The 13,108-nt window shown below is 45.4% G+C and overlaps 1 protein-coding gene across 1 annotated transcript; it reads right to left on the bottom strand.

The window, feature by feature from the left end:
- Positions 1–10,474: 10,474 nt before the first annotated feature.
- Positions 10,475–11,731, bottom strand: LOC139695321 (uncharacterized). Its single transcript, XM_071594028.1, has one exon. It carries the CDS (start codon positions 11,729–11,731, stop codon positions 10,475–10,477), a length of 1,257 nt encoding a protein of 418 aa, XP_071450129.1.
- Positions 11,732–13,108: the final 1,377 nt, after the last annotated feature.

Below are 13,108 nucleotides of genomic sequence, written 5' to 3'. Positions count from 1 at the left end.
CCAATTAGCCGACAACTTCTATCCCCTAGTAAAAAGGATAAACATCTTAAGGTTATAACTATTTTAAGCAGTCATGTAACAGGTTAGGGTAGGGATTCAAATTACACAGGTTGTTGTACTTCTGCACCTGACACGTCAAAAAATATCATACAATCCCATGCTAAATTTTACAATAACTTATTCTTTAGCTCTGCATACTTAATGTCTTTCTTAATTACATCCAAAATGCTTATTCTTTTCCTCCCTCTACTTTTAGTTCCAAGCATTCTCCCCTCTATTATGGTCATCAGCGACCCATTGCCACTCAGTATCTCCTGCATCCACTTGCCTTGTCCCCCTCGAAATTCTCCCAATAGCCATCTCTCTAATGCAACAATTTCAGAGCGTAAAAATCATTCGCCTTGACTGGGACTCGAACCCAGATCCCTCAATATCCGGTCGAGTGCTTTAGCCACTTAAGCTACCGAGGCGTCCTCTTAAACTCTGAAATTTTGCGTGCTTACCATACGTGTTTAAAGTTGGCTTTTAACCTCGTGGACAGTGGCGCCTCGCGCACGACTACGAATGCATGTGACATTGTATGTACGGTATTTCGTCATAACATCTAGTTCCTTTAAAAGCCCCAAAATTTCAGAGTTTAAGAGGACGCCTCGGTAGCTTAAGTGGCTAAAGCACTCGACCGGATATTGAGGGATCTGGGTTCGAGTCCCAGTCAAGGCGAATGATTTTTACGCTCTGAAATTGTTGCATTAAAATGCACATTAGCGGATGACTCCGTTAAAAGTTACTGTTGCGGCATCTCCCGCAGTTTCTTTGGAATTTAGCCATCTCTCTTCCACTACCATGCCAAGAACTTCCTTGTTAATTTTCTATTCCATTAATTTTACTTTTTTCATTCTTCTCTACACCCATGTCTCATAAATCTCCACTTTATGCTTATCCTCCCACTTTAACAAACAAGTTTCCAAGCATTATAGAACTATGCTCCATGTTCAGTTTTTCCTCATCTTTTACTTAAATGTTTACTTGAGTCACTGGTCACTAATTCTTGCCACTTTTTACAAGCATCTTTAGCCAAAAAATTCTTTTTTAACACCCTTACTACTTTGCCCATCTTATTCTAAAAACCTCCTAAATAGGTGAACTGTTCTCCCTGTTCTAGTTTCTGACACCAACCTTAATGTTTCATAATGCCTTCATATTTCATGAGTACCTCATTGTTTCTATTTTCTTATAGTTGATTCTCATCCCATTCCAATCCCTCCGACTTTGCAATGCACAAACTGATTTCTGCATTATTTTAGCCGACACACTAATTAAAACCTTGGCAAGCTTACTGGAAATAGTTAAGATTTCTGATACCTACACATTTTGTGATCAACCATGAGTGGTGGATCATCAGTTATCAAACATGACAGGAGAAGAACTGGAAATTATTGATAATTAATGTGAGTTTGGCAGCTTGGTGTAATTTAAAGACTTACCTGTGTGAAAAAGGGGATAAAAAATGAAAAATACGTACTGCAGTAGATGCCAATGCCATAGTGGTCTAGTAAGTATAATGTTTGGCTGCTGGACATTTTGTAAAGCCTTATTAAATATCCTAGTGCAATATTGTGGTTCGACAGCGTGAACAGGAAAGAAATGCTACATATGTTGAGAGGTTATGATATACCAGAGAAACTGATTTGACTGGTTCAATTGACATTGCATGAATCACAATATAAAGCCTTTATCTGGGGTAGAGCAAGTAGACCATTTAATATGACCTCAGGGGTAAGACAAGGAGATGCTGTCTCTGCCATGTAATTCAACCTGGCCCTACATAATGCAATGAAAGAATTGAATTTAAGAGGGACCATTGTGCATAAATCCCAGCAAGGATTGGCATATGCAGACGATACAGTACTAATTGCACGAAATATGGATGACCTAAAAGAAATGTTTAACATTTTAGAACACTGGTAAAGAAGTGGTGCTGAAGGTTAGTGAAGAGATGACCAAATACTTGAAAATATCAGCTTTTCAGAACAAGCGGGACCTGCAAAACATAATAATTGGGAATCATGAGTTTGAGGGTGTTGAGGAGTTTACCTATCTTGGAGTCAAACTTAGCAATAAGAATAAGATACCCATGGAGATCAACCAAAGGATAATGGAAGGTAACAAGGCATATTTTGCAAATGTAATGGGAGCTGCAAATGCATCCAACCCCAGTGGGGTTGTCATTTGAGTGATGGTGTCGCATTAAAAACACTATTGAGGAAGTAAATGGAAAATAATTTCAATTATATATCTCAAGATATAATTATGTATACAAGTATAGAAATGAGTCCTGTAACTAAGCAACTTGGTTGACTGGGCCATGTGTCATGCCCAGCAATGGCAGAGGACCAAACCAGCCCAAACAGGGACTTGGAATGTTAGGATAAGGATTGGGAAATTAAAAAATATGAAGCGAAGATGGAGAGAGGAAATATAGATATATAATGGCTATGCAAGTTCAGATGGAAGGACAGCGGAGAATCCTGGAGGTACAGTTATAGAGTAATATACAGCAGAGGGGAAGAGAGCCAGGCAGGGGTTGCAAATGGTATTTAACAAATAGAAGAAGAGCCATTGAAAACATAAGGCAAGTGAGTGATAGAATATTAAGAGTAAAAGCTGTGCCTTCATATGCAGTTTTTGAATATTTTAAGGCATGCATGTAAACAAAGTAATCATAGGGAGAAATGAGTAGACAGGACATACAATCAATTAGACAAAATCTTTATGGATGTCCTTGGAAGACATATTTGATAGTTATGAGGGATTGGAATGCAATGGCAGGTGAAAGGACAGATGGTAGAGAGGTAGTAGACTGTGGTCAAGGAATGAGAAATTACGGCAGAGGATAGGATTCAATCATAGCAACCACTTGGTAAAAACAATGCAGTAGATGTAAGTACACATTAAAAGTGCTGAGGTACTCTGAGAGATATCAGTCAGACTATATCATTGTTACGCACAGATTGAGGAATAATATAATAAATTCATACTGTTTCTTGGGAACTGATGCGGATTCAGACCATTATTAGGTGCTGATGAAGTGTAACATTAGATTCAAGAGGATAAATCAGGAAGATGTCTGAGGAAATGAATTGTAGCAGAATCACCCAGAACAAGATGGAAGGCAGAAGGCAATCCAAAGATTATCGCTTGAGAATAGAGAAATTGGTACAATGGAAGCAAACTGGGAAAACCCCAAAAAAAGGATATTGAAAAATGCAAGCAAAACTATGGGAAAATGGATCACAGATGAGATGATTAAGAAGATGAAAGAAAAAAGGACATGGGAGAATATAACAAAGAATTAAGAAGCAGAAAGTACAAATAGTTTAATAATAAGCTAAGGTGGGAAACGAACATGGCAAAAGAAGCTTAGTGAGAGACTCAGTGCAAGGAATGGTAATTCCTTGCACTGCAACAATCAATAGGCAATCAACAGTCAATAGGCAACTCTTTCATCGATTGCTTATTTGCAAAAAAGGGGTAGCCACAGGATGTCACTAGTAAGGGAGACTAAGAAAGGCATGAAGTCAAAGATGTTTTTTTTTCATTTTCACCAATAATTTTGGAATTTAAGCTCGGAAAATGTTAATAGAGGCACTGGATGGGTTTGAGTATGGAATAAATAAGGGCAGGGAGCTGTGTGGATGATGAAAGAGTTAGATAGTCATTACGGTCACATTACTTGTATAACTGGGTGTACTGCAATTCCAATGTATGGAATATCGGGTGAATGTTTATTGCAAGAAAAACCAAGCAATGAGGTTACCCATGATAAGTAAGGCCAAAATAAAAAAGAAAAAAAGTTAATAAAAGTTAATATAAGAAGGAATAAACTAGAGCAGTTTGAACAGTTTACATGTTTGAGGAGTATTTTGGAGAAATATTATTTTTTTTTAGTTGGGACGTATGAGAAAATTGCATCTGTGAAAAAGTATTTAGAAAGATAAGAAAGCTGATGGCAGGTATGCAAGGTAAATATATAAAGGAAATATTAGTAATTGTTGGAGCTAGAATAGGTGGGTGGAGAATCTAATTATATGCTGTAGAATGACTTAAGCACTGAGAGAAGGTAGTTTATTAGGTAAGGGTGAAAAGGAAGAAAGAAATCAGGCATTTTGGATAGTTTGGAAGACTGGTTGAAGGTATGATACAAGGAAATGAAAAAGAAAATGGTGTACAAATGGCAAACTAGAGTTTTGGCTGGGGGGAAGTCCATACAATACGTTATAGTTGTACAGACTAACTTTATGGTATTTAGGGACTATAGCCAACCCATTATTGTTACACTATTAATGATTGATTTATTTACATTATATTTGATAAATGGTGATCATACATTTTCTATTCCCATAATTTATTGTGCAGAGTTTTGATATTATATGTAATTTATATGTGGAACTAGGTTAATTGATGCGATTTCAGTATTGCATAAGTGGTAGACGTTGCAAATTGAAAAAAATTTCAGTCTACCTACAGCAAAGTTGGAGGTAATATGCGATGCTGCATTAAAATTTTTCCTTCACCAAGAATGTCTTTCCTTTTCTCATGGAATCCAACATTAACACTGGTGTTGCCGCTGTGAGATTAGATCGTTGAATTATGTCAAGAGCACTACCAGAAATATTGAAAAATTCATGAGTTTCATAAACAAGTTGTCGCGTCGCTGGCGACCGGGGTTGGCTGTGCGACCCGCCCCGAAACGCGAGAGCGAGTGAGCATTCTGCCCAGGCAAGGGCTGGGGTTGCTGGAGAAAATAAACTTCCCTGCCGTTCCGTTGATTACCCCGAAGGGCGTTTATTCCGTCCAGTACAGGATTACAGTAAAGGGGACTTTCTCCCAGGGAGAAGGTCGAGTGTCGTTTGCCTGAAGGGCGCGTGGAGTCCGGTGCAGCTCCAGCAGCTGGATGGCGGCCGGGGTCCTGTCCGGCTTCTGGCTGGTCGCGGGAGCCCGACGGTCCGGCGAGCCAAATAGGGGCAGCCTCGGCACCTCTGCGTAGGGCGTCCTTGGAGAGTCCAGGGGCCGGAGGCGGTACTGCGGGGTGGGCGGCCTCGGCCAACCAGGTCCGGTAGTCCTCGCGGGTCGGCGATGATCCCGGGGTTGTCGTCGGAGGTGCTGGTGGTCGAGTGTCGGAGCGGCGGGGCGGCGTCGCGGCGGGTCGGTCCTTCGTGCGGCGTCGAGCTCGGTTGGCGCTGGGAGGCGGCGCGGTGGACGCGGCATCCGTCCGGTTGCTTTGGTCCTGGTGAGCGAAAAGCCTGGGGGCGAGGATTTCCTCGCTGCGCCACCAGGTAGCGTTTGGGGGGGGGGGGAGAGGGAGAGTGCACCTGAGGCGAGGATATCCTCACTGCGCCAACAGGTAGCTTTGGGAGAGCGAGGATGTTCTCACTGCGCTGGCTCCCTTGGGACTCCCACCCCGTTCTGTCTGTTCGGGTCTCAGGTCCCTCCTTATATACCTGCCCTGGCCCGGGCGGTAGCCAATGGGCGAGCGCTGAGGGGACTCCGGGGGAGGGGAGACCACGTGACATTGTGACGTATCGCTCACATGCCCTGGCGGTAGCCAATGGGCGAGCGCTGAGGGGACTCCGGGGGAGGGGAGACCACGTGACATTGTGACGTCGCGCTCTCCACGTGGCAGACTCTCCCCCTATTGCATCGGAGCGCGGGTGGAGGGGAATATTCTCCGCTGCCGGGAGATTTGAATTGTCTTCGCTCTGCGGAGCGGGCTTTGGCCACAGTAGGCGCACATCATCCCACCCCTCCCCAGTTGGCGCAAAACCCGCTACGAAGAGCGTGCGCCCGATTGTTTCTGGGCCCGTTTCCGTGGGATGTGTGACCCCTATGGGTGCTGGGGCGGGTTTGAAGGGGTCTGGTATTTTCCCGCCCTCTCGTTTCCCGCGTGATTTTCGGGGCAGTCCCGATGGAAGTGATGTCCGGGACAAAATCTGCATTTAGGTGCTCCTGCTGGTCGGCCTTGGCTGGTGTCCTCGGCCTGGTCCGCTGAGATGGCGCTTGCTAGCCGTATTAATTCTTCCGTGGTTTTTGGTGGGCTGGCGCGCAGCGTTTGCCTTATCCGTGGCAGAAGCTGTTCTATTAAGGTCGGCAAAATGGTTTCTTGGTTTCCGTCCGGGAATAATCTTTTAAACAGTTGCAGCTTCTTCAGGATAAACATCTCCGCGCTTTCCTTTTGTGCTTGAGTACTTCCAAATAGTTTGGATTGTATAAGCGCTCTCCGGGCTGGAGTGTCGTAACGTCCCCGAAGCCTGTTTTTGAAGTCTCCCCAGGTCAGAGAGAACTCCCGGTACGGTGTCCACCATCGCCGTGCTTCCTCCTGTAGTTGTTGCTCCGCCCTGCGGACCCACCATGTCGTTGGTAGTTGGTCATCCCGAAATGCAGCTTCCATATCTCTTAGGAACCTTTCTGGGTCCTCTGCTTCTCTCCCGAAGAACTCCGGCCACGGTGTCCGGAAGGCGGGTTCCGGAGAGGATAGCTGTGGGCGGCTGCGTTGCTGCGGCAGGGTGCATCTTCCGCACACAAACTGTAGACCACTTGTGTCCCTGGCTTCGTCCCTCCATCCTAGGCAGAGATGGTGAAACCAATGGTGGCAGCAGGCGCAGGAGATCAGGTGTTCCCCCACCCCACTGCAGTTTGGAGTCTCGCATTGGTCCCTGGTGCGGGTGCGAGTTAGGTTGGGCGCCACCGAGTGTTGGTAAGGCTCTCTCGGAAGAGCCGTGATGGTTGCAGCGAGTGTTCCATTGATGGGCTGAGTCGCCATGGTGGAAACGTCTCCCTGTTCGGTGTCGACCGACTGGGTGTCTGGTGGATTTCCGCGACCGTTGTCCATCTCGCCTGCCGAAGTAGAGGCGTCGTCCCTCGGTGGGGTCTGTGGGACACTAGTCGCTGGTTGCCGGGCGTCGTCAGTCAGAGGGGCCTGTGGATCCCAGCTGCTCTCCATGCAGCTAGTCGTAGTCCCCGTTAGTTGGGCGCCAATTGTCGCGTCGCTGGCGACCGGGGTTGGCTGTGCGACCCGCCCCGAAACGCGAGAGCGAGTGAGCATTCTGCCCAGGCAAGGGCTGGGGTTGCTGGAGAAAATAAACTTCCCTGCCGTTCCGTTGATTACCCCGAAGGGCGTTTATTCCGTCCAGTACAGGATTACAGTAAAGGGGACTTTCTCCCAGGGAGAAGGTCGAGTGTCGTTTGCCTGAAGGGCGCGTGGAGTCCGGTGCAGCTCCAGCAGCTGGATGGCGGCCGGGGTCCTGTCCGGCTTCTGGCTGGTCGCGGGAGCCCGACGGTCCGGCGAGCCAAATAGGGGCAGCCTCGGCACCTCTGCGTAGGGCGTCCTTGGAGAGTCCAGGGGCCGGAGGCGGTACTGCGGGGTGGGCGGCCTCGGCCAACCAGGTCCGGTAGTCCTCGCGGGTCGGCGATGATCCCGGGGTTGTCGTCGGAGGTGCTGGTGGTCGAGTGTCGGAGCGGCGGGGCGGCGTCGCGGCGGGTCGGTCCTTCGTGCGGCGTCGAGCTCGGTTGGCGCTGGGAGGCGGCGCGGTGGACGCGGCATCCGTCCGGTTGCTTTGGTCCTGGTGAGCGAAAAGCCTGGGGGCGAGGATTTCCTCGCTGCGCCACCAGGTAGCGTTTGGGGGGGGGGGAGAGGGAGAGTGCACCTGAGGCGAGGATATCCTCACTGCGCCAACAGGTAGCTTTGGGAGAGCGAGGATGTTCTCACTGCGCTGGCTCCCTTGGGACTCCCACCCCGTTCTGTCTGTTCGGGTCTCAGGTCCCTCCTTATATACCTGCCCTGGCCCGGGCGGTAGCCAATGGGCGAGCGCTGAGGGGACTCCGGGGGAGGGGAGACCACGTGACATTGTGACGTATCGCTCACATGCCCTGGCGGTAGCCAATGGGCGAGCGCTGAGGGGACTCCGGGGGAGGGGAGACCACGTGACATTGTGACGTCGCGCTCTCCACGTGGCAGACTCTCCCCCTATTGCATCGGAGCGCGGGTGGAGGGGAATATTCTCCGCTGCCGGGAGATTTGAATTGTCTTCGCTCTGCGGAGCGGGCTTTGGCCACAGTAGGCGCACATCAAAGTTAGTATTGGAAAAATTGTACATGTATTTAATAATCAATCTGAAGTGTCCCTTATTCTTCATATAGCCCAGACCTGTCCCAATGTGACATTTTCCTGTTCCTCGATGGGAAGGAACGCAGTTGAAATGTTTCTCATCATCAGAAACTTCTGTAGGTGAACAAATCATGTTTCAAATTCCAATGATTGCCGCTGACGTACTACTTAGGTCAATTAATGAAACTTCTACCCCATATACATTACACATAAATATAAAAATATCACAAAAATATTTTTAACATCATAATTAATGCGAATAAAAAAAATATGATGGCTTATTTTCGAACAGCCAACATATAACCAATCAACACCTTGTTCACGTACAAGTATCCTAATGATTATATAACCCGCTATACAAATATCTAAATTCTTTCTCCATTGTTTGTTGAAATATGCGCAGTAAAACCTGCCAAAGGTGTAATCGCATGAGACTACATGATTTTTGAAAGGTATGCCGGTCCTCCATCTTAGATAGGTTAAAACAATGACAGCAGATGCCCTCGCAAAAATTAAAAACCCGAAAGACCAATTTTTAGAACAAAGAAGTTGTCTTCTAAAAAAAGAATTGGTCTATATAATGGTCAAAAAAGGAGGACATAAAAAAAAGAATCGCAGATAGGTCTAGAACCTTAAATAAATCCAAACCCGACAAATTTGTCTGAAATTTGATCTTCGCTTTCATGGGATTGGAATTCTACTAATTCATTGGCATAATAAATGCTTCCCGTTCGCATTACATGTATTCTTTTTTTCGGAGACGATTTGAGAATAAAGCATCCATTATATATCATGATATTTACACTTCCAGCTTTAGTAGGTTTTCATTTTGTGCTGATTCCGCCTTTTACAAGTTTCAATGTGCATCACATCTTCAGTAAGGTCAATAACAACTCCCAAAATGAATTTTAATGGTTATGTGTAACCTTTTTTGGGTATGTCCATTAATATTTATCCAAATTTTCACGCAGTAAGGTATTTATGGCAAAGGTATCACGCTGATCAGTTCTTTCCTCAGAATCCAAACGCCTTACCTTGTCCTTAACCTCAGCCCGGGACATCACTGAGTTTGAAAATACCATTACCCATTCAAGGATAGCAGGTCATTTCAAAATTCGCACATACTAATCACCCGCAAGGACATATTATATAAGGCATTTCATGTTCAACAGTATATGCCAAAACATTGGTCACAGCGTGATCCGCAGCGTAATGTGGTTTACATTAGAAGTACGAAAATGTAAAAGAAGTTCCATTTATCATGCTCACTAAAATACATTTTTAATTCTTTGTGCATGTTTATTTTATATTGTATCAGAACACACAAAAAGTAGTTTTGCAATAGGTATACGTCTACATTCTACCTTCCTTTTAACGGATAATAATGAACTTTCTAAGGAGCACGACATTCTTTTGATAAAACACTTTAAAACCTTATGCAAGCAACGCCCATATAAGTCAGTGTGCTTAGGCCAACTCTGTATGGCTGCGAAATAGTTTTTTATTTTCAAGTTTTCACTTCCGAGCACTTGAAAATATAGCCTTATATTTTTTTGGATAGCACTTATATTGCAATGGTTTTTCAAGTGCCTAAAAATTGTACACATTCAAAGATTAATCAAACCAAGTACCTGATGATGACGCTTGAGCATTGAAACTAGTTGTACGTGAATAAAGGACAGTGGAAAGATACATTGTATTCTTCATTTAATTAGCATGAATTTCCACAAAGTTGAGCCGGAACAATTGAATATATAAAATGTATTTATTGTTAGATGAATTTCCACATCCGTCATAATATGATATTTTAAATGTTATATTTAATGACCATCGCTCAATATAAATCCTCAATAAAGATCAATATCCTCATTTACTTCATAAGAAAACACTTGTAAATTTATTGCTGCTTTTGCTTCACTAAATACAAATGATATGATTACAATATATACGATATGATCCATAAAATAAGTAAAATATGTATTATATAACAACAGCCATCGGCTTCATGCTGACTGATGCTCACTCATGGCCTTTAACTAACTTCCTTCGTCTGCTTTTACTTAATGGTTACTGGGCTGCGCGACATTGGTTGTCAAATCGCTAATTTTGTACTTATATCTTATGTAAGTTTAGTTTCTCCTTACTTCCTAGGTAAAGTTGAGCTTCAGAAGCCATCGGTAATGGTACCAGCTCTCAGAAATCAATTTGCGCTATGTGACAATGAAGCCGCATCATCCTTCCGTAAAACAATACAAAATTCGCGACTTGGACACTGACCACAAATCATGACATTGATAGCTCACAATTAATTCATTCCTCGAAATAACCTCTTTGAACGAATTCGTCCACTAAATCAGCTATCATCAACTGAATTTCCTCGCTTTTCATATACACACTGTGGTTACATGCCATTTTACTCACACTATCACCGTGGCCTACATTAACAATTTCTTCCGTAACCTCTCCGTAGAAGATTGGGATTAAAAATAAACAGAGGCCTAACCCGTACCCTGCGTACTTTTTAAAATGATCTTTTAAGGTTTCCATTGAGAGGATATCGTCACGGACCCCCAATTCGCGAAGTGTTGAACTCAAGGCTTTATGGTATTCCATCAAGAGGTCTTCGTAGATCTCATCCCTGATGGACTTCTTCAAGGACGAGTATAGAACGTAGAGTACGTCAATGGCTGGCGAGTGGTACTGTATTAGCTGGTAGTCCAGAAGCATGATCTCCCGGGCAGGGGTTCCTCGGAAGAGCACGTTGTTCATCCACACGTCACCGTGGTTGATGACGGAGAGGGGTTCTTTCATTTGACAAATCTCCGTAAGGCCGTCGACATAGCCCTTAGAGATCCAGCGCTCCAGATATTTCGCGGATCCCGGGGAGTGAATTCTCACTGCCTCCAATGCCGTGTGACCTATCTTCTGGAAGCTTTCATGGTACATCTCTCTCTTCTCCGGCACAAAGAACGCGTGCACGATGCCCTCCGAGAGAGCCCCGAAGGCGTCCGGTTCCTCCTCTTTCATGGCATAGGAGAAAGCGTGCAGACGTCCCAAGGCCCTCATGGCGAGCGTCGATTCATCTCGGTCCATTCCCTTCCTTCGGTCGCCCATCAAGAATCCGGACGCCTTCAGATCCTCCATGAGAATGAAGTCGCTCGCGCCGTCCCCTTCTGCGGCGAAGCACCTGGGGACGAATGCGAGGAGGTCCTCCGCCTCTCTCCCACGGCGCCGTATCTGGAAGTCCCTGAAGGCCGGAATGATCCGGGAGTACAACTTGATTTCGTTGGCGAAAAGATTGACGCTCTGAAGGGATTTCCTGGCGACTGGGTCCGGATGCATCATCTTGAGGACGAAGCGGGCCTCCCGGCTATCCCCGTCGCCGTCCACGCCCGACTGTCCCGTCACCTTCACGCTATAGACGACCCCCAGGTAGTTGTCTCCGTCGCTGGTACCCAACTTGATGTCCAATTGGATATGCCCATGCAGTCCCATACCGCGGGCCGAGTCGGTAATGCAAGTCATGATCTGCGGAGTGAGTTTTCCCTCTGATGCGTCTTTCTCCATGGTGACGAACTAAAGTGAACCTTGCATGGATGAACGGAGCTTGGAACTTGATACCCCCGACGCCCTCCCCTTCTTCGGTGCTTTTATCAATTGGCTGTGTTTGGATTGGACGACAGTCGCTATGTGCTGGTGCAAGGCCGATCGCTATCTCAATCTTTGTTCATCACCTCTACTGTGTTCGTCCTTAAAATGTGTCCCTATCCCTTTTCCTTATATCTATTTCCATGTGAATGAGTATATATATATATATATATATATATATATATATATTGTGGCAGACGCGCCGAACTAAATGTATCGATGCACGAGGAATGTATTTTGAAGAAAATTAAGTAATTGTAATGATAACTGCAATAAATTTCGATTTTTGGAACCAGTCCCAATACTCATTGTACAGACCCTGTATATATATATATATATATATATATATATATATATATATATATATATATATATATATATATATATATATATATATATATATATATACATATACATACAGGGTCTGTACAATAAGTATTGGGACTGGTTCCAAAACCAAAAATCGAAATTTATTGCAGTTATCATTACAATTATTTAATTATCTTCAAAATACATTCCTCGTGCATCGATACATTTAGTTCGGCGCGTCTGCCACTAGTCAAAAGCCCGCTGGAAGTCTGTTTCCGGAATACTATTGAGGGCCTTTGCCGTCGCCGTTTGAACCGCCTCGATGGAGTCGAGCCGATATCCTTTGAGATCCTTTTGAGCTATCCTTTGAGGTAATAACGTTGTCGAGAAAATCTTCATCTTCCTGGACGCAGTCCAAAATTTCTCGCGAAATTTCCACCTGCGACAGTTTTTGTTCCTCGCTCAAGACTTTCGGCACCAGCTTCGCGCACACTTTCCTCATCGCAAGATCCTCTGTTACAATGGTGTGGACGGTTCCGACTGAAAGGCCGGTCTCCTCACTGATAAGGGCAATGGTTAAACGCCTGTCAGAATCCAAAACGTTTTTCACTTTGGCCACCTGAGCATCGGTTCGAGCGGTCGTCGGGCGTCCGACGCGGTGCTCGTCTTCAACGAGCTCCCGGCCTTCCTTAAACATTTTTCGCCACTCCAAAACTCTTGTGCTGCTTAAGGCATCATCCCCATAACCCTGTTTAATGAGTTCAAGGGTCTCCGACGCAGATTTCCTGAGTTTAACGCAAAACTTCACAGCGTAGCGTTGCTCGACGTTGCGCTCCATGCTGGCACGACGACACCAGAAACAATCACACGTCACAAAAATCCACCTCCTGTCTCAACGCATGCCCGGAGGCGACTGAACTAAAGTGCGCCTGAGTGGTGGGGGACCCCTATACTAAGCCGCCCGGTCGGACCCCCATCCACCGCTCC

This window comes from Hetaerina americana, unplaced genomic scaffold (genome assembly GCF_022747635.1).
Source record: "Hetaerina americana unplaced genomic scaffold, ioHetAmer1.1.p SCAF_6, whole genome shotgun sequence".
Lineage (NCBI taxonomy): Eukaryota > Metazoa > Arthropoda > Insecta > Odonata > Calopterygidae > Hetaerina > Hetaerina americana.
This window is presented reverse-complemented; position numbering and strand designations above follow the sequence as displayed.

What these genes read in the sequence shown, in the direction of transcription:
- LOC139695321 (XM_071594028.1), bottom strand. Translation starts at nt 11,731, where the DNA reads ATGGAGAAAGACGCATCAGAGGGAAAACTCACTCCGCAGATCATGACT.